Raw genomic sequence first — 21750 nt, 5'->3', positions numbered from 1 at the left:
AAAATCTGTCACTGGGTCTTTACATTAAAAAAAAAAATCAAAACCTGACTCTATGACTCCAGTTAGTTGCCTGGATCCAACATTTCTTCTCTGACTTCATAGCTCTAAGTAAAAAAAATTTGGGCAAAGGAGCGGTAAGATGGTCAGTGGTGGAACACAGGTCACCCATACACACATTACTTATGCAAGATAATCTCCACTGCATACTGACCACAGCAGGCCAATAAATCCCCCTTATGGGGATTTCATTTTCAGCTTTTGACCTCTGGATAAAAAACAAGTGAATCATCTCCTCCTGCTAGATTTACACCAGAGCTCATCTCAATGAAGTGATTTAGGAATGGAGCAAGTAGGAAAGGGCCCTGGAAGATCTGTGTTTAGTGGACAAACAGGCAGATATTGCTGAGTTACAAAGTCTCCCGGGCCAGCTTATAGGGTTTTGCAGGTTCACTATCAGGGCCAGGATAAATCACTGAACACCCACTGAAAGCAGCATCCTGCCCAGAATCACTTTTTTTTTTTTGGTACCGGGGATCAAACTCGGGTCCTTGTGCCTGCAAAGCAGGAGGCGAAACCATTGAGCTAAATCCCCGGCCCCCGGAATCACTTTTTTTGTGAAGTTATTTAAAAATTAGTTTCCCAGTACCAAAAACAAAAAAACAAAATAAAAATTAGTATTAGCTGAGTGTGGTGGCACATGTCTGTAATCCAAGCTAGTTAGGAGGCTGAGGCAGGAGGATTCCAAGTTTAAGGCTAGCCCAGGTGATTTAGCAAGATGTGTCTCAAAATAAGAAGGGCTGGGGATGCAGCTTAGTGGTAGAATGCTTGCCTACCGTGTGTGAGGCCCTGGGTTCAATCCCCAGCACTGCCAAAAAAGAAACAAAAACAGGGATGGGGAGATCATGCGCTCAGCATGTGTGAGGGCCTAAATTTGAGCCCTAGCATGACACACAGAGTAAAATCAGCAAACTCCATGTAAAAGAGTGCCCCACACATATGATGCAGCAATCCTACTTCTTCTAGCTATGTATCTGATGGAATGGAAATCCATGTGCAGGAGGAAATGCTGCATTCCCACGTGCACTGCGGCACTGTTCACAATGGCCCAGTGTGGAAACAATCTAAGCATCCATTAACAGATGAGTGCATAAACAAAACGTGAAGTTTTATATAGCACAAGGCCATTCATTTAACTACAAAATAACCCTCCCAACAAATGAGCCACACTGTTGAGCTCTGAATGAGACTTACTCTGTGGCACAGAAGAAGTCACACTTGGGGGTGGCAGTGAAATACTCTTTATTCGTGATGGAGAAAGGACATGGGAGGAGGCAGTGCTGGTGCACGTACTAGGCACTCCTGTCCCCGTCAGGTCAGGGCTGCCTCCGTCGGGTCTGGTCAGGATGGTGTCAAGAGTCCTGCGGCAGGGGAACAGGCAATGTCACTCCCCAGGGCTTGTGGCTGGAGGGTTGAGCTGCCCAAAAAGAGATCGATACAGCTCTGTCCTGGAGAACAAACAAAGCAAAGTGGTTAGCTTTTCAAGGTTAGAAAGAAACTGGGAAATACCCTCATCTATTTCTTCAATTGAAAACACAGCCATGTAATTAAAAAATGCATCTCGCAGCTCTTATTCACAAATCCAACAGAAGGAAGAGACCCAGAAGCAGCCAATCAAGTAGTAGAATATGTAAACAGACCAGTGGGGCTGGATACCCTGTCTCCAGGGAATGAGTCTTCTGTAAGTTTGCCCTTTACAGACAGGCTCTTCAAGTAAGAAAACAAGATTGAATATTTTAATAGAATGTATGAGACTGCCATGCGATGAGGAGGATTCAATCAGACATGGGATGCAGGGGGATATAATTTAGTTTTCATACATTTTCTTGGACTTGGCAGTACTTGAAAAACAATGAAAATGACCCAGCAACAAGATTCCAATTATGATCCTATGTGCGGCAGGCAGTTCAGGAGTAGAACCGAGGTTCTTCATTCCCCCCACCCCCTCCTGGGTCTAACAAATAATGTGATTGGCTAATTTCTTTCTTTTTTTCTTTCTTTTTTTTTTTGGTACCGGGGATTGAACTCGGGTCCTTGCGATTGCGCAGCAGGCGGCGAAACCACTGAGCTAAATCCCTGGCCCTGGCTAATTTATTTCTAAAGTTGGATTCTGACCTTTAAAAAAATTCAAACATGCTTAGTATCTTTTAGAGTTTCTGAAAATTGAGTAAATTATCACTTCCAACCTCTGTCCTGTTAAGTGTAACACACAACACAGATCTGGCCAAAGCCATCCGCCAAGACCTAGGGTCCTTCCAGCCACCGTGCTGGCTGCTCCAGAACACTTTCCCCTGCAGGGATTGAGCGGCTGGCAGTGGGCTGAGGTGATGGGCTGGGGAGCTGGCAACCCCAGAAGAAAACTACACTAGCTCTGACATTTCCAGATCTGCCAAAGAACACTGTCTGCCATCTTGTTAAAAACATCTAGAAGTGTTCTCAGTCTCAGCACTGCCATCAGCAATTCTTGAGTTTACAAACAAAACAAAAAACCCAACCTTCCAAACACATATTTTAGTTTAGCCAGACTTCAACACAAAAAGCTTGCTAGTCTTTTTCTGAGGTCACCCTGCTTTGGTTTGGAGAGGAACAGAGGTACTATAATGAGAAAACTTAGCAACAGGAATAGCATGCCAAAGCTTTTAAAAAAGCAAAAAGTGAAAATCTTCAAGAAGAAAGCACAGAAGCCAAGATGTGAACTAGCCTTGCCATGCTGGGGACCACAGGACAGGCAGGGAAAGTCTGGGCCAGAAAACACCTGTCTCCAATTTGATCACAGAAATTTTACTGCAAGAACTGGGTGGCACCTCCTCCTGCTACCAACCAGCCCGCAGGCCTCCAGACAAAAGGACACAGGCTCCTCTGGGATCTCTGGGTCTCTTTTGTTCCCTGCCGTCCACATCTGTCTGCCTCGCCCTCCACAGCCCAGCCAGGAGGCCCGGCCCCAGTGTAAATGAGCATGGCTTCCCTTCCAAATCGCCAGCTCTGGTGCAGGACGGCAGTGAGGCCCTCACTTCGTCACACTGCGCCTGCCTATTTGCCAAGAAGCACAAGTCTCTCTGACCACTTCAACAACAAAATTAAATGGCCCGAAGGAGAGAGTGGCCATGACTAAAAGGACAGTATGACTTTAAGATGACACTGCTGATGAGACGGCTATCCCAGGCTCAGTGCTATTTAGCCTTCCCAGCCTCGCCTTGCTTGCCTGCACCAGACCCCATCATTACCCTAGCAAACGCTTCACTCGGCGCCGCAATAGCAGTGCAGCGCCTGGGCCAAAGGCAGCAGTTACTGTCCGCAGCGGGGTTCACATGTCAGGAGCAGAGAAGGAAATGCTGAACTCATGTTTTGATAGAACATCATTTCACACTCAGGTGCGCAAAGCTGACAAACATATGCAGCTGCTCATGGCAAAGCAACTGGGAAGCTCAGTGGTCTGGGTTCTTAAGCTATTCGGGGCGGGGGCCTCAGGCGGGGACTGAGGACATGAATAAGGAAAGGACCGTTCCAGTGCATGGTCCCAAACTGCCTTCCTCACCCACTGATGGGCGGCCACGCACACCTGCAAAGCACCCCAGCCTGCCTGTGGCTCCAGACCTCATCATTCACACGCTGTGCCCTCCCTTAGAGACCTGGTGACGGCCTCAGGCTGCCTCTGCTGCCCCTTCACTGCCCCCTCTCCCTGCCCTCAACTGCAGCTCCAGGGCAGTCAAAGCGGACTCTCCTTGGGGTGCACAACGCCCTCAGCATGAGGCCCTCCCCACTGTGCAGGGCTCCAGTGCTGCTGGGCTCTGCATTCGCAAGGGACTGGCACAGCCGAGAGGACGCAGCCCTACCTGGAAACAGGCTCACAAAACCCTCACTCATCCCTTCACGTGTACTAGGCTGCCATGCTGTTTTTCAGAGTAAATTTAAATTGCCACAAAGGATATAATTATCAGAATGTTGTGAATATTAACTTTTTTTTTGGTACCGGGGATTGAACTCGGGTCCTTGCGCTTGTGCAGCAGGTGGCGAAACCACTGAGCTAAATCCCCGGCCCCTGTGAATATTAACTTTTAAAATAAAATCCTTACATCCCCATTTGTAGTGCACCCAATGGAACTGCTATGCCATACCAATTTGCCACCCACCATCATTCATTCAAACAACACATAAACAAACTCTTTAACTTGGAAATCTTATAGCATGGTTTTCTTTTTAAACTTGTAGTTCCATTTGACTTTTCCCTGCAGATTTTTGCTTTAATGTAATTGTTTTATGCTTGAAAGTCTTTTATTGATCACCCTATATTTCTTGGCCACAAAAATAGGTATGTAAATAGAATATTCCCAAAAGTTTTGAAATTTAAAAATGGGAATGCCAGTATTTTAATTTCTTGAAACAGTAAGTCTCTAAGTGATTAAAATTTTTCTTCTGGATTGGGTTATCATTATAATTATTTTAGAATACAAATATATGTAATAACAATATAATACAATGGGCTGGGGATTTAGCTCAGTGGTTCTGGCGCCTGCCGTGCAAGCGCACGGTTCTGAGTTCGATCCCTGGTACCAAACAAAACAAAACAATATAATACAATGTTTTATAACTTTAGTGAAAGCGTATTATAAATTTGTAAAATGTTACTGGAAATGAAGCTCTTAATTATATAAAGCTTTTCTTCCATTTGCTCATGGGTCTATAGATGCATATTATTTATTATCAGAATGAAAAGGGTTCAGCAGCAATTCTATTTGGTGTTTTGTATTTTTAAGAGTAGTTGTATGTACTGAAAAGTCCTGTCACAAGAAAAAAGAGATAAGAATGGGAGTTTTGTCATAAGGATGTCACTTGATTCTTCTCATTGTGAGTATTGTATACAGCAATCCTCTCCCCAAGCCCCACACAGTGATCTTCCACTGAAAAGTGCTTTTAATCATCTACCAGCTCAAAACCAACACATGTTCTCCTGCAATTTGGTTGAAAACAGAGACCTGGAGCCCATGTGAACTTTGAGGGCCCTTTCACCCAGTCCTTGGGTGTCTCCTTCTCGGTCCCTCACTCACACCAATGCCCTGTGCTTGTACCCTAGCTCACCCTGCCCAGGGCTGGGGCCAGCATGCACCGGGCTCTGCGAGAGGCTGGGCAGGGGCACCTGCTGCTCACCCAGAGAGCAACTCCTTCAAGCTCCGGGGCTACTTTCTCCTGGGAGTCTTTGTGCACTAGGACTGAGACTGAGTCCTGATGGTGACATGGAGCTTTCCCTAAACGCAGAGAGGTGCTAGACCTGGAGTCAGTGCTGAGGGAAAGGCAGAAACATCTGAGAATAAACAAACTGGCTCCAAAGCCCTTACACCATCTCAAGGAAAACAAATGGAAGCCAGGCAACCAAAAGGGGCACCTGGGCGGGCTGGCTGCTTCTACGGCAGGAGCACTTCTGTGGCACCTTCTTGACTGGGCCTGGCTGTGCACAGGCCCTGCACCATCCATCCTTCAGGTTAACCCTGTCTCCACCTGATTCTCTGCGCCAAGTGCAGAGTTTAATGCTTCGGGTCCCCTTAAGGCTATGCATAATGAACTTGGGCTTCTTAACAAAAAGATACATAATCCCTGCTTCTGATCACATTAAGACTCCATCCAGCTCTGGACCACTGGTCTGAAATGGTTTGTTCCCCTTCCCCTCACCCTCAAGCTCTCTGTGGCCAGTGGGAATGTCCACTGTGGAAAGTGTATTAATGTTGGTATCACGGAGAATACGCGACAGCATAATTAACAGGACATGCACCTAAGGTAGAAGGTTGATAGAAGGGCTCTTCCTTGAATTAAAATTTAACTCACCCTTTATTGCAACCTACAAAAGCAAGTAATGAGCACTAACATTTTTATTTCTTTTAAACTGTCATTTAGGCTGTAGAGGGGATAATTACCTATCTCTAGTATAGTAAGGTTTTATAACCCTTAGTGAGGCATTTTCTAATTTAATATTTTTACTGTATTATCATAAAACCTGTTTCTGGAAAAAAATGATCATGGATTAGTAGCCATTTTCCATAAAGACAAGATGTGTGTGTGTAAGCATGTTAGGATTCAGCTTATTGTGTGATTTTTTCTGAAGAGACTCAGGGTAGGCACCGTGTAGCTGGCTGTGAGCTGCAATCACTTCAGTGGCGAGTGAGGTTTTACATGGCCCTAAATAAAATGGGGCTGCATGTGTATAATAATGTGGTCCCCAGCTATGTTCCCTTCAGTTCCACACTCATGCTCCTCGCAAGACCACAACACAGATCATTGTCTTTCACGATGTTATTTGGGCAAACAGTACAGAGGAGCATATTAAACCTGCAAATGATCTGTGTGGGACTTTCAATTTGCTAGGTCAGTAGTTTGTGGCACCAGGGATTCTGAAGGAATTCTACTGCCCGCTCTGGAAGTGCTCTCCTCCTCCGAAGGCCTGGGAGCCCTGAGTTCCCAGACATCCCCCCGAGCGGCTACACCTCGCTGCTGCCTACGGCCAAGGCAGGCGGACAGCGCAAAGCAAGTGGCCACTGCATGGCTCCCTAAGGAAGCCCGTGCAGCCTCCAGTGTGCCCTACGGCCCCTGAGCGAGCACAATACCCCAAGTCCTCTAAATGTGCCAGTGGAAACAAAAATGTTGCTCTCCTAGCTGAAATTACATAATTTGCCTTTAGTAAATCTGAAATTGTTCATCTGTTGGTGTAGGGGAGAGAGTTTGTCCCTAAATACATAGGAGACACCCAGCTTTCATCCGACCTCCTCTCTTCTCTAACCCTCCACCTCTCTTGATGCTGCAGGACCTCACACTGCACCCTGTGGTGGTTTGTTTCTGCCTTGACTCAGTCCCCTCCACATACAGAAGACATGAAAGCACACGAAAGGGAAGTCAGAGTAAGGGTTCCAGTTCGACTAGTGTTTGTGTCTACAGAGTCTGGGTCGAACCTGACGTGACGGGAGTTGGCATAGACAAGGTCGGTGTAGAACCAGCCTGGTACAGTCACTGATGGCAGATGTGTAGGCCCAAAAATTACCAGTGGCGTTAGGCCATTTTCTTCATGTTTGTGTTTTAAAAACTTAAGACCTATGGAAGCTCAGAATATGCACTAGATATTTATAGTCCCTGGCAGCAAAGGACAACACACAGGTGTGATAAATTAGTAAAAACATATGAATGCTTACTTGAAGTTTGTTAGCTGTTGTGGAGGATTACAGCAGAGGACGGGCTGGGGAAGTGAATGTCCCCAGTAAACCTCTGGGGCAACACACTCCACTGGGAAAGCCACACTAGACCTAACCTGCTGTTCTGTGACTTACCCTGAGGGGTCCTTGTCCCTCAGAACCAGGGCAGCAGCAAGGCTGACTGCTACTTGATGTCTTCTCCTCACTGCATCTGTCCTTTCTAGGTGAACTGGCCTCAGTCCCTGCCCCTGCTCCCAGGGCAGTCTTCCCGCCAGCCTGACGGACCCCTCAGAGCCCCTGTGGCTTTCTCGGCAACACTGGCCGCCCAGACAGCTCAGAGCTGGCAGAGGCCCCACTGCTTCCTGTATTGTTTTCTTTTCCTTCTTTCCTTCTTCTTTTCTTTTTGGTGGTATTAGGTTTCCCAGGCCCCATGCATGCTAGGCAAGGACTCTACCACTGAGCCACCTCCCAGTCTTGCCTCCCACGTTCTGCACGTGTACTTCTGTCTGCCTTCCTACAGTTCCTATCTCTTCTGTCTCCAATCTGCCCAGGAACCCCAAATATCCACTGAGAAGCTGTCATGCCAATACTCACAGAGCACATGCAAGTGGCACCAGCCAATGGGACCATCTTCCAAGAAAACATCTGCCTGTACTCTAATTGCCCAAAACCAAGGTGGGCCAAAGGGCATAGGCTCTGCACTGCTCTGTTTCTCCTTAGAGATGCCTAGAGACCAAGGACAACAACTCTCTTTTGTTATATACTCAATCCAACAGGAAAAGTAAGTTTACTAACAGCCACCTAATGCAAACAAATCATTTTTACACAGCAATAGAGCATGGCATATAATAAATGCACAGGGGCTACAGTCTGGAATCAGCGCTGGCTCTGGTTCTAGCACAGGCCCTTTTCAGTCCCATCCCTGAGGTAAGCTGCCCACCATCCTGAGCTCCCTGGTCAGCAGGACGGCAACTGCACCTCCTAAAACACACTGTGTTTGGGGCACTAAGCAAAGTCCCCACTGCTGAAGGTGCACAACCATAGGTGACGATGAGAAGGGACAGGTACAGCAGCCAAACACTGGAGCCCGGCTCATCCTGGTCGGCTCCCAACTGACATGAGATGAAATGGCACCTTCCTGTACCTTTCGTTCCTTCTGCTTTTCTGACCCAAATCCGCTGCTCTGTATCAGACTTTACAAGTGAGAGCTACAGCGAGGCGGTGAGAACATCTCCATGACCCACGAGGGTAAAGATATTGATCTGAACAGAAACCAGTGCCCTGTGATGTCACGAGAATGAGACCACAGGCAGGTGACACATCAACGCAGATTCTCAAGAAGCGTGGATGTTGTTGGGAAGGCCATCCAAGTGCAGTTAGGTTTTTTGTTTTTCCTTTCTGCTTTGCAGTATCGTGGACTGGAACCAGGTCCTTCCCACTGAGCTATATCCCCAGTCTTTGTTTAAGTTTTTTATTAATAAACAGATCTCACTAAGATGCTAAATTCACCAAGCTGGGCTCAAATTTGCATTCCTCCTGCCTCAGCCTCTCAGACTGCTGGAATTAGAGGTGTGCACCATCACTCCCAGTCCAGATACAGCTCTTATAAAGTGAATGTCATCTAGAATGCTACCAAGGTCACGACAACAGAAAGCCTATGATTCCTGAATGCAGCCAAGGAAGGTCAGTACAGATCTCTCTCCTTCTCCTCCCAACATCCCCAACAAGTGTATTGCAGGCTTCTTTCCTGAAATCTCACATCCCATGCCCAAACCACACTCAAACCAAATAATAACCCCACACACACAATAAAGAAAAGAAAAAATGAAAAACTCAAGATAAAACACAAGAGGTAAAAGGAAACGAAAGCAACTTTCTCTCATCTAAGACCTCTTTCTTAATAGGACTAAGTCAGCAAAGCAGCAATGACTCAGAGAATCTCCTCTGTGTCCTTAATTCCATAAATCTGGGACCAAGGAAACTATCTCCAATTAGCAGCTCAACTCTTCAGATGCCCCAAGACAGAAAACCGCAGCTGCCCGCATCCGCCACAAGATGGCAGTACACGACTCATTTCTAAGGGGGCCAGGCGCAGCGGCTCTGGCTACGGAGCCCATAAATTACACAGCGTGTCTGCTCTCATCATCATCCTCCCAGGGCCTGAAGGAGACTTGAGAAGGTCTGTTTCAATGCGCTCTTTTGGTCAGGTCAGAACTAGGTCCTTCAAACCTCTGCAAATGCTTTTAGCCCTACAGCTTTAAATTACAGATGTTGACATGTGGCCTCTGGCCTGTCCCCTAAAGATCAGACAGACTCAAGATTTATAAATGTTCAAAGAAGCAGGTTCAGGCCCCAAACAAAAGAAATGAAAGGATGGGGAGAAGGAAGGAGAAGGAAGGAGAAGGAAGCGGGACAAAGGAGTGGGAAGGCAATGAGGGTTAAATTTTAACAGCACTCTCATTCATCAGTAACAAATCCTCTCCTTTAACAAAGGAAGAAAACTAATTTGAAGCTTCCACCTTTCCTACAACTAGCTCCTTTCATATTCTTTTAAAGAAAAACAATTTTACCTTAGTGAACTTGCACGTGGTGGTGGTGGTGGGGCAGAGCCACTTTTCAGACAAAAGGGACACTGCTCCTTTCCTGGGCATTAATATTCCATATTCCTGGGATGATTTCCACTTTCACAGTTTGACTGTTTTATAACAGATTTGATGTGAGAGAAGACAAATGGTCTTACAAAGGAAAGACGACAAATCACCTCACTGTTTTAGCAGGGTTTTCTCTTTATTTTTATTTATTTTTATTCTGGAGCCAGGCTGCCAAGCTCTCTGCCTTGCTGGAGATGTTTAATATTAACGTCAAGCCACTGTGATCCTGGCAATAGAGTTGGCTGGTGTTGTGTTTACGGTTTTGTGACTGCTGCTTCAGGAAGATGAAGCTCCTTGTTCAAACAGCAGCCCCTCTAACAGCTCCTGTTAAAGCCAGGAGATGCTTCACTGCTTAGACGTGAATCACCCCTCCTACCGCAGGGAAGGTGAGGCTGACACCCGGCTATATTTGTATCCGCACCAGAACTGCTGCCGGGCACAGGGCGCACCACTCAGCTCCACTTTAACCTAAAGCTGTGTGGGGTCCAAACCTGCAGAAATTAGCAAGGGTGTTCATGCTCGGCCAGAGTGTTTCAGCAAGGCACTCTGCTACCACTTTGGGTAATGAGTTGCTTAGAAATTCAGGACTACATCAAATGTGAAGGCAGTACCGTAACTACTGAGCAAACAGACACAAGGCAGCAACTCGGCAACACGGAGGGACGTGCTGCAGGATCCCAAGAGTGAAGTGTCCACCTGCTGCCGGCTGCTCCGCCCTACCACTCAGGGCCAGTGTTCGCCTGGGGCTCCTCGACCCTCGTCTTCCAGCTCCCTTGTCCCATGCTGGCTCTCAGCCCTCCTCTCCTCAGCACCCTGCCTGGTGACCCTGGGCCTGCTCTGGGCTCTAACAGGTGCCTCTGTGGGCAGGAGGCCTGCAGCCTGAGCCCCTGCCCCACAACCCCAGAGCCACCCCCACCACGCAGAATAGCTGAGCCACCTGCAAGGCTGTTCTGTCACCCAAACTACTGCTGCTGTTCAGAATGGCCGCAAATTCTGTCATTCCACACTTAACTGTTCAAGGACAGTAAGCTGTAACACAAAACTACAGATATCACTACCATATTTTATTTCCCATTGAGTTGGTTTTTGTTTTTTTTTTGGTAATGGGGATTGAACTCAGCTCCTTGCGCTTGTGGGGCAGGCGGCAGAACCACTGAGCTAAATCCCCGGCAATTCCATATTTTATAATTAAAAAATAAAACCCAATCAGGGATAGGGCTTGTGTCTGGACAGTTTATGCTTGTTTTTTTTTTTTTTGGTACCAGAGATTGAACTCGGCAAGGCAAGCGGCAGCACCACTGAGCTAAATCCCCAGGCCTGCTTGTATTAATTTTTTAAAATGCAAACTGCTGCTTCCATCTTTTTTCCATTTCTAACAGATCCTCCAAAGAACTTCATCCCTCCTCTGCAAGAAAGAGAACAGTCTGGAAAAAGGAAGGTTTGGGTCAGACACCTGCCAGGTAAACCTTCTCCAGGGGTACAGCCTGACACTCCTGGGGTTGTGAACATGGGCAAGAAGACCATCGCTGCCCCCCAGCTTCACCACCCAGTCCTGGTGGGTCAGCAGTCTGATGGCCTCTGGCCAGTTATACAACTGCCTTTAAAAAGCTTGACTGCGAAGTGCAAAATGAGGAATCTGCATTCCTTCCCCTGGAAGCTGGGGGGTCTGGTTAGTGCATACGTGTGCCTTCCCCTGCAGGATCGAGCTGTAGAAGAGGAGGCAGAGTGCTGCCAAGTGTGTGTATGAGAAAATGTGTATTGATTTCTTCTTTCTTATAAAGGAGCACAAAGCATTGAAGAACAATTGCTCGTCTTTGCAGCATTTCACATTCCACACAAGAGACAAAAGGCCCAGCCCCCACCAGCATCAGAGAAGTGGAAAAGAGAAGCGTACAGGATGCGGCTCTCGGTGTTAGTGACCACCACTGCTATGCGGGCCACACTGGTGGGACCCCACACACCGGGCCACCACGCTTCACCTGCCTCTGACCAAGTAATTTCCCTCTCCAGCTGATGTTTCCTCAGCTATATTGGAGAGGAAAGAGCCTTCAGTCTTATTTACCTTTTAAGTGGAGGTGCCCAGAGGGTAAAAGAGTTAATGTTTATAAAGTGCTCTGCTCCCCAGAGGGAGACAATGGATGGAAGACAAGGTGTGCTCATGGCTCATTCAAGACCTCATTTCCCAGGGTATTAGTAACAGCTTCTTCTCAGGACAGAACTCAGCAGAATAGGCAATGCCCTTTATCTACATATCCCTTCTTGATTTGACACTTAATACCAACATTAAAAGTAACAAAGGCAACTGGGTTTTATCATGCCTTGTTAATGCACATACAGAATCCATTTCAGAATTGTTTTCTTATTAAAACAAATTGTGAAAACAGTCCAAAAAACTGACCTAAAGCCATAACTGGTCATCACAGAGGCCTATCGGGCCTCTCTGTTTCCATAGTAACCAATACTTTCCAAGAGGGCCACCAGAAACCAAACCTGATATAAATAACACGGCTAAGATGGCCAGGAGAAAACCTAGGGTAGAATACAAAGTTAAAGGTTACACTCTTGGAAGTGATGAAAAAATAAGAGTGTTCTTGAAAGCCCTTTCCCCACAGTTCATCCTAACTAAAAATGACTTCCAAAACCCTCTAATCAAAGAGCTGGGAATGAGAAGTCCCAGAGTTGGATCTTTTATTTCTGGGGCTTTTCCAACATGGCCATGAGCCATGAACAAAATAAGGAGCTGGCCCTCCAGCCATGCAATGGTCTAGAATGGAGACATTCACCACAAATAATTAGGAGGCAACTTGTGGGGAGCACTATATATAACATGGACATGTACAGAGTGCCATGGGAGCAGAGGACAGTATATCAGAGGAGCTGGATGATTTGGAGATTTCAGTAAATGGCAAGAAACTCCTCTTCATCCATTTTATAGGACTGTTTGCAAAAATAATCTTACCAGCAATTGCACGGACTTGTAAGCTGAAGGCCTTCAAAGGCATCTCAGACAGGAAGCCTGTAATCAATTGTTTTTAGGTTTGCAACAAATGGGTGTCTGTCCATGTTGCAGGGAAAGAGACAGTGGCAGAATGTACAGATACTGTACATGAAAGCACAAATTTTGTTTATATAATTACCTGTAATGATTACATTTAAAACAGCCTCAGAAACAAAAAATTAAAAAGAGCATTTCATCCTCAAGAATCTAATGAACAAGAAGGACTATTTTTACTTTATAAGGAAAAAACAAGAAACATAGAGATGTCTGCACATCACACTGCATGTCAGCACTGGGGTGCACGGTATGCTTGAGCATCCTGGCCATGCTCCTACCTAAAAGAGGGCTGACAGGAACTGGAGAAAGCCCTTAAATAAGAAATACCTGTGCTGGAAAATGCTATATAAGGCAAGACACCGTTGGAGTTAAAATACATTATCCCAAATGTGTGAGTGTAAAACCTCGATGACATCAAACCCAAGATTCCAGAAAACATGACTACTTCCTTAAGAGGTTTAACATTCTTAGCAAACCAAACCAAACCCTCATAAGCACTTTTGTGAACTGTTAACAAATACTGTTAAAGAGGAACAAATAAAACAGGTTCAAAGGAGAAAGCCACCTGCTTGGTGGGGGTTGGGGGACACCTGTGTCTCCTCAAGGACTGGGAAGTTTCCACGGCGAAGGACAGAGCAGGCTGGGGTTGGGAGAGGCTCCAGGTTAAGGAAGCAGGATGAAGACACGGAAGAGGGGCAGGGAGTGTGCTCCTGGGACAGCAGGGGCCACCTTGGATGGCACAAGTGTGTGCTATTGAAGCAGATGGCAAGGAGAGAAAGGTCGCAGCAAGGTGACAAGTAACTGAAGGTCTCCAGTAAAGGCCTGAGAGTGTGGATTTTTTCCGTAGGCAAAGAAGAGCAGGTGAGCTCTGCGTGGTAAGTGAGGAAGGTGAATGTGGAGATCCAATGGGCTGAGGAGATCAGAGACAGTGCTTAAGAAGCTGTTAGTGTGATGGTCTAAGTGCTAAGTGGAAACTTAAAAAGGCAAAGAAAGACTTGGGGCTGGGGTTGTAGCTCAGTGTAAAGCACTTGTCCAGCACGTGAGCAGGTGCAAGGCTCTGGGCTCCATCCCCAACAACAGAGTGACAGGAAAGGGCTGAGAAAGGGGGGGAGGGGGAAGGGGCAGGGGGAGGGGGAGGGGGAGATCCGGATTCAAATTGGCAGTAGAAATGGAAGGTGGAAACCACTGATCAATATCAGATGAAAGTAAGTGAAAGTACAGGAGAAAAACCAACCCTGGGATACAGGAAGAATTGCCTAAATATATTTATTTATTTATTTTTGGTACTGGGGATCGAACTCAGGTCCTTATGCTTGCAAGGCAGGTGGCGGAACCACTAAGCTAAATCCCTGGCCCGAATTGCCTAAATATAAAAGCAATGGAGAAAAAAGATTTTTATGTATTTGATTAAAAATCAAATTTATACGTGACCAGTAAGAATCATTAACATTAACAGGCAAGCAAAATGGCAAAAATTTACCAAAAATATCAGTATGGTAAATAATTATAATACACTTAATACAAACTGCAAAGGAAAACTGGAGCTCAAAGAGAAAAATGCACAAAGGATAAAAACACAGACACTAAGGTTGGGCGTGGTGGCGCACACCTGTAATACCAGCACTCAGCACTTGGGTGGCCAAAGCAGGAGGATCACCTTGAGTTTGAGGCCAGCCTGAACTACATAGCAAGACCCTGTTTCAAAAACAAACAAACCAACCAAAAAATCACACATGCTTGACAAAAAAATATAAAGTATAAATAAATATATTTTAGCCTAGCACACGGTAGGTCCTCAATAAGGCATCATCTGCTATTAACTTTTTTTTTGGTACCGGGGATCGAACTCGGGTCCTTGTGCTTGCACAGCAGGTGGCGAAACCACTAAGCTAAATCCCTGGCCCTGCTATTAACTTTTAAATAAGAGTGAGAACACAGCATATTAAAAGTGAAAATACTTCTAAAATATAACTTCCTATTAGCAAAGGTGCAATGGCATACGCCTCAGCTGGCAGCAAAGGGGACAGGTAAAACAACCCATCAAGATTCATTACAAGGGGCCTGGGGATGTAGCTCAGTGGCGCCATGCCTGCCTGGCAAGTGGGAGGTCCTGAGTTCGATCCCCTGTACCAAAAAAAAGATTTATTACAAGGGACACTCAGGAATCACCCTTTTAAGAACCTATTCTAAAACATAAGTAAAACCTACAACATAGGTTTCTGCATAAATATGCTCAGTGCAACATTATTGCAAGTGAAAGAAAAACCTACATGTCTCACAGTATAAACATTCCATAATAGAATTTTATAATGTTATTTATTTAGGTATCAGAGATTGAACCCAGGGGTCTCGCACTGAGCTATATTCCTGTTCCTTTTTTTCTTCTGTTTTGTTTTTTGGTACTGAGGATCAAACTTGGGACCTTGAGCTTGCAAGGCAAGTGGTGGAACCACTGAGCTAAATCCTCGGCCCTTTATGTTTTATTTTGACACAGGATTTCACTAAGTCGTTCAGTTACCCAGACTGGACTCAAGCTTGTGATTCTCCTGCCTCAGCCTCACAGAGTGTACAATATTATTAGAGCTCTTTAATTAATGGCATTAAAATGCTTACAATACTAAGTTAACTGGAAAAAAGATCCCAATGTATACGCATATATCTTTATAAAGTATTTACAAAGTATTTACACAAAAAAAAGGCTGGTGGGAGGGCACTTGCCTTTGGCATATTATTCCCATCTATTTCTAAAATTTGGCAATTTCCCAGAAACAGCAATAGGGGGCAGGAGCTGTATTCCCAGATGCATATACTGTTTCTGCTACTTGCTATCTAACTTGGGCGAGTTACTCACTAGCTCTATACCTTAGCAGTATTATAATATGCAGATGTTAACCACTGTATTAGTTTCCCACAGAAATTGAATGAAAATGTATGCAAGGGGCTTGGTGCAAGGTCTAAGATACAGCAAATACTCAATAAGTGGATGTGATGTTCACCTATGTCATTTCACTGTCAATCAGAAATAGGTGGCAGACTTAGGATGGATAAGTCTCAGCAACCTAATGTTGGCTCTGTGCTCATGTGGAAAACAATAATACACATGAATAACTAATGTAGAGTAAAACAAAAACTTAGCCATTGTCTACCCACTTGGCAAGATACTTGTGATTAATATAAAATTTGTAAGATATAATATTTTTAGAAAGCCAATAATAACAAAGTAAAAGAACTTTAAGACAACAAATTCTTAAGAGAAACATCTATACTCACTTTAAAGACTGTGAAATATCCCTTTGGGAAAGAAAAAGAGAATTTACAATTCTCTGAAGAAATGCTGAGAATGAGAACTGGGGTCAAGAAGCTCCATTCTGAAGGATTTATCTGTTCAGCATCTGGAATCTTTGGAGATGTGCTTTTATCACCCTACCTCCTGCTTGAAACCAAGGCTTCAATTTGACAATGCAAATTCTCTAGAATAAAAGGCTGAACAAACTGGGTATGGTGGCACGTAATTGTAATCCCTGCAGTTTGGGAGGCGGAGGACTCCAAGTTTGAGTCCAGTCTGGCCAACATATCTCAAAATAAAAAATAAAAGGGCTGGGGCAGCAGCTCATGGGAAGGCCCTAGGTTCAATCCCCAGTTGTGTGTGGCACGGGAGTGTGTGTGTATAATATGGCTCAATATTAGCAAATCAAGAAAAAGAGAAGAAACAAAGTAGTGTTTTCTTTGCAATCTAGGTTTTTTTTTTTTTTTTTTTTTTGTACCGGGGATCGAACTTGGGTTGCAATCTACTTTGAAGACTCTAGCCCAAGTCTAAGGCTTGAACTTGAGAGTGTTTCCTTTGTCCTTTCTGACTTTCCTAGTGGGAAGCCCCAGGCCTCCTGGCTCTGGACTGGGTGCCATCTTTAATGATAATACATGGGGGTCCTTTCCCCTCAGCACTGCTGGAGGGGTTAAATGTGACACCACCCACCTGAGTAGCAACGAGCGAATTATAAACTGTGTCAATCCGAGTTAATGCAAAGCTGTAATCCTCTTTAACAAGAGATCAAATCACTGCTATGAGTTATGTTTGTTCTGTAATCTGATTAAGGAAGAGAGGTAGCCACTAATAAAAGAGTAATGGGAGCCTTTAATGATGCTGGTAAAAGGTAGCACCAGTTAAAGCATTGCTCTTGTTCCCACTGATTAGATCAATGTTGCATATTTGCTTGGACTTGTTTCACCTGTCAGAATAACCTGTGTCCCTTTAGGAGATAAGAAGCCTCAGAGAAAACAACTGTATTTTAAAGATTCTTGCCTGTGAGTTTTTAACCAAGAGAAAATGATCTATGGAGGGTATTTCTGGGGTTATTAGCAGATGTGCTCTCAAATGCTGAGCAAGCTACACCAGAATATTTCACCGTGATCAGTGCACATTTCTATCAAAGACAGGCAAAGCAGGGAAGGAGGAGTGAGAGATGGTTAAGGCAACCTCTGAGCTACAGTGGGGAAAGGAGTATCATCAGTAGGGTGGTAGGATATGCCTATTTTTAGGGTGCAAACCCATACATAAAAAAGGCAAGGTGACAACAAACTGTCTGTGTGAATTCTATTATGCCATGGCACCTCCCAAACAACGTGGCAAGGACGTTGACAAAGCACTTGTAAGACGAGATTACATTTGTGCATTTCTTTTCTAAAACCTCAGGTTTAAACAATAATGCATTTGGTGCTTAGTACTTCCCAGCAAAGGATCCTCTCCTTGTTCTTTTTTAAAGCCAGAAGCTTTATAAAAGGAGTGGGAAAGGTGGTTTTTAATTTTGGGGGAGAATGGGTGCTGAAACTGAAACCCTTCCTTTCCTATTGAGTATTTAAGTTCTTTACAAAGGAATGGAGTATCTCTGGAATGTCAATGTTGCTGCCATTTTTGGAATAAGAAAAAAAAGCTATGCAGAAAAATACAATAACCTACGCGTTGAATGAACACTGCTAGAATCAAATTTATCTGATAACCCCTCTTTAAAACAGCAGCTGTGCAAGGCAAACTCCCATCTTCTCTGGGTCACATCCAGCTGTCACTTGGACCTTTCCTTGCTGACAAACCAAACCACGCCTCCCGAGTGGGCAGCTGCCAGGACCCTTTTCCCCAGCCTGCCACAGTGGCCGGCACAGCAACACCTGTCTACCTGCCTCACTCAGCCCTGCTTCTCCCAACAATCACATGAGCATTTGCCCCTGACTTCCATCCACACAACAAATGATGAAGACTCAGAAAAGTTTGCCTAAAACACATAAAAAATAGTTAAGTATTTCAGTAAGGCCCGAATTCTTTACTCTGTTTGAACCACAGTACGAGATCCTTTGCTTTTTCACAGCAAACTCCCTCTGGTCTAACAGAACCCTGGGGTTTTATACCATGTAAAGTAAGCTCTGTTTCTAAAATCTCCTCCAGGAGCTTAGGTAACTTCAACACAGGAGCCAATAGCAACCCTGTAAATCACACAAGTACCTGGTGACCTACTGCTCTTCCGTGTGACAATGTGCTCAGTAGGGTGCCCTACCAGTGAGATGTCAACCCTCTCTCCTCTCTGCTCAATAACACAATCACAGGATTCCCTGCCTCGCAGCAAGCAGCCAAGATGATAGAAGGGCAGAGACAGTGGTTCCCCGGGAGCTGCCTGTGAAGAATATCAAGGATTCAGCAAAGCCAGTGTCATGTTTAGGCTTGAAGTAACCTCCATGCAAATGTGTAACACAAGAGTGACAAGGAATTTCAGTGCTGAGAATGTTCATCAGGCACGCAAGAGAAACCATGCTTCATGATGCAGAAGAGTACAGCTCTACTGGGCCGGTGCTTACAGAGTATCAGGGGTTACATTAGACCTAACAAGAGAGGCCTGAAAGCGGTGAAACCACTATCCCAAGTATATGTCCCCAAGGGGAAATTTGGTAACACAAGGACTCAGCTGAGCTACTTTGCATTTAAAAAGGTTTGGGTTTTTTTTTGGTACCTGGGATTGAACTCGGGTCCTTGCGCTTGCGAGGCAGGTGACAGAACCACTGAGCTAAATCCCCGGCCCTTTTTTTTTAATAGATCACTTGAAGAGAAAAATTCCAAGCATGAGAAAAAAAAATTTTTTTTTTTTTTTTGAGACAGGGTCTTGCTGGGTAGTAGTTCAGGCTGGCTTCAAACTCGTGGCAATCCTCCTGCATCATCCTCTTAAAGGGTGGGATTTCAGATGTGCACTACCATGCCTGGCAGAAAAAATATCTGTACCAGCAAAAACTAAATAGCACTACATGACCAGATCACAGGAGGAAAAATATGAAGACACTACTACCCTTTTAAAGAAAGCACTTCTTTTCTTCTTGCCCTTAATGAGAGCCAGTGGTTCCAGTCTCAATTCAGTCCAACTGCATGTTTACTGAGTTCAACATGGACAGAGTATGGGAGCTTGAAGGATGAGCACTCAGACTCCCCCCAAAATTACTCACCACTGTGAATTAATCCAATTTAGCTTTGTCTGTGGACAATAAACCGGAACTAGGAACAACTGAGGCCTAGAGGGGGCTCCCTCCACAGAACAGGTAAGCCAGGAACCACAGAGGAGCTGCCCTAGTGACAAGGGATCAGCTGGGCAGGACATGTCAGGTTACCTGTGTTTTGCCATAATTGGGGGTGGGGGGTGGGGCTGCTTAAAAAGGAGCATTTGAAAGCTAGTTTGTGCAGAAACCAGGGTGAGAGACCTTTCATTTCTATACTTCAATAGAGAAATAATCAGAACTTTCTAGCTGCCTATTTTATACATGTAATTTTCAAAGTGAAAATATCTTTTTTCTGTTGAAATAAATGATATAAATACAAACGTACTGTTAAAAATTCAAACATTACAGAAACACATACAACAGGAAGTTAAACATGTCTTTTACTTCATTCCACCCAGCAATAAACAGTTTGGTGTTACTGCTTCAGAGTTTAGTTTTTCACAAGAACTAAAATGAATCCATCCCCATGGCAAAGATTAGAGATGGCCAAACAGAAATATAAAGATAAAATATTCAAAGTCTCTCTTCATCCCATCTTACAAGTAAACAATTTTTTTTTTTTTAGTACTGGGATCAAACCTAGGGCCTTTGCACCATGCTAAGTGCTTTGTATGTAACCTATGCACATTCTCTAGGTCACTGATGGCGAACCTTTTAGAGTGTTCAATGATAAACACCCAGATGGGGCATGCATGCCGTAGGTTCGCCACCAATGCCTAGGTTATGTCATCTCTGGATTACTCCTAATGCCTACTATGATGTAGTATTACATAAATAGCTGTATGCTGTACTGTTTAGGGAATGATAAGGGGAAAATCTGTGTATGTTCATCACACACACACTTTTTTCCCTTGAGTATTTTCAATTTGCAGCTGGCTAAATGGGATGGAGAACCTATGGACAAAGAGGGCTGCCGGTAGTAGATTATTTCCACTTCAGTTTTTCCACTAAAGTAAAACAAAGTAGGGCAAGCTTCTAATGCTGAGAAACAACTGACCCTGGAAGTCTCCTACTAGAAGCAGAGAGAGATAATACCCAGTTACCATACTCAGTTAACCTGGCCTATTCAAACTATGAAGCAGGAGCAGTGGTATGGACACATGCCTTGCTATCCTCAGGAAACACACGGAATGGAAAATGTGCAGTTCTCCAGCCACAAGACTATTACAAATTCCTTGTTAGGTGGTTAAACCAGCTGGAGAACAGTAACAATTTAACAATCATTCCAAATAGGACAGCCCTTTTCCCCACCATAAAGAATGCCACAGACTGTACCCAACACACACACTCCCACCAACCCCTTCTCCCTTGCTTGTTTTACCTGAGGTGGCAATGTAACACAGATGTGGCCTATGAAGTACAAGGGAAAGTTGGCCAGGGCAGGAGTATTGCTCAGTGGTACATTGTTTACCTTAGCATGCACAAGGCCCTAGGTTCCATACCTAGCATTGCAAAAGAAAAAAAAAAAAAAAACCAGGAAAGAAAAAACCATAGATATGGCTGGCATCATGCTTTTTTCTTCTTCCTACCTTGGAAGGGAGGTTTGGTGGCTGAAGGTTTTGGGGGCTGAAGCTGCTGCAGCCATCTTGGGACTACAGGGCAAGACCGAGAGATGCTGATGCTAACATCAACAAGGGTAAGCCATTGCCAACAAGTGTCTAACTCTGCTAGAATGATCCTATTAGAAAAATAAACTTGCATTTATGTATGCTACTACAGTCAGACTGTTTCTTATAGATCAATCCCAAAATAATCCTATATGGTACTGTGATTTTCAAATAAACATTTTTGTTTTGAGACAGGGTCTCACTAAGTAGTTCAGGCTGGCTTTGAACTCACAGCGATTCTCCTGCCTCAGCCTTCGAATGCTACAATTACAGGTATGCACCACTACACCCGGCTCAAATAATTTTTATGTCTAAATGAACCCTCAAAATGATGAGTAAATATAAAATTCTGAATATGTATCTCTGGGGTATCAGGTAATGTAAGAAAAAGCTCAACTAAGAATGACAGAATCTTGATCTAAATGATTTAGAAGTACTGAAATAAAAATATGATAAAGGCATTGCAGTAAACTATTTTCAAAACATGCCACTTAGGGCCGGGGATTTAGCTCAGTGGTTTCGCCGCCTGCTGCGCAAGCACAAAGACTCGAGTTCAATCCCCGGTGCCAAAAAAAAAAAAAAAAAAAAAAAATGCCACTAATATTTTTTAAAATAGCTTACATGAAAGACTGCCTTTATTTCTTTTCTTCTTCTTCTTTTTTTCCCCAGTACTGGGGATC

General features: G+C 44.6%; 1 protein-coding gene across 5 annotated transcripts in view; it reads right to left on the bottom strand.

Moving 5' to 3' along the window:
* Window positions 1-1282: 1282 nt before the first annotated feature.
* The window catches only part of Aatf (apoptosis antagonizing transcription factor), a 100729-nt gene continuing 80261 nt past the window's right edge, over window positions 1283-21750 (bottom strand). For all 5 annotated transcript variants that reach the window (XR_015443271.1, XM_087191906.1, XM_004870405.4 and 2 more), the window contains one exon: window positions 1283-1505. Coding sequence is in view for 4 of the 5 variants with exons in the window: in XM_087191906.1 (XP_087048032.1) it covers window positions 1442-1505 (64 nt within the window). In the remaining variant the exon portion in view is untranslated. The remainder of the gene's footprint in view (window positions 1506-21750) is intronic.

Source organism: Heterocephalus glaber, unplaced genomic scaffold (assembly GCF_053883595.1).
Source record: "Heterocephalus glaber isolate CG9 unplaced genomic scaffold, H.glaber_assembly_v1.0 deba00001564, whole genome shotgun sequence".
Taxonomy (NCBI): domain Eukaryota; kingdom Metazoa; phylum Chordata; class Mammalia; order Rodentia; family Bathyergidae; genus Heterocephalus; species Heterocephalus glaber.
This window is presented reverse-complemented; position numbering and strand designations above follow the sequence as displayed.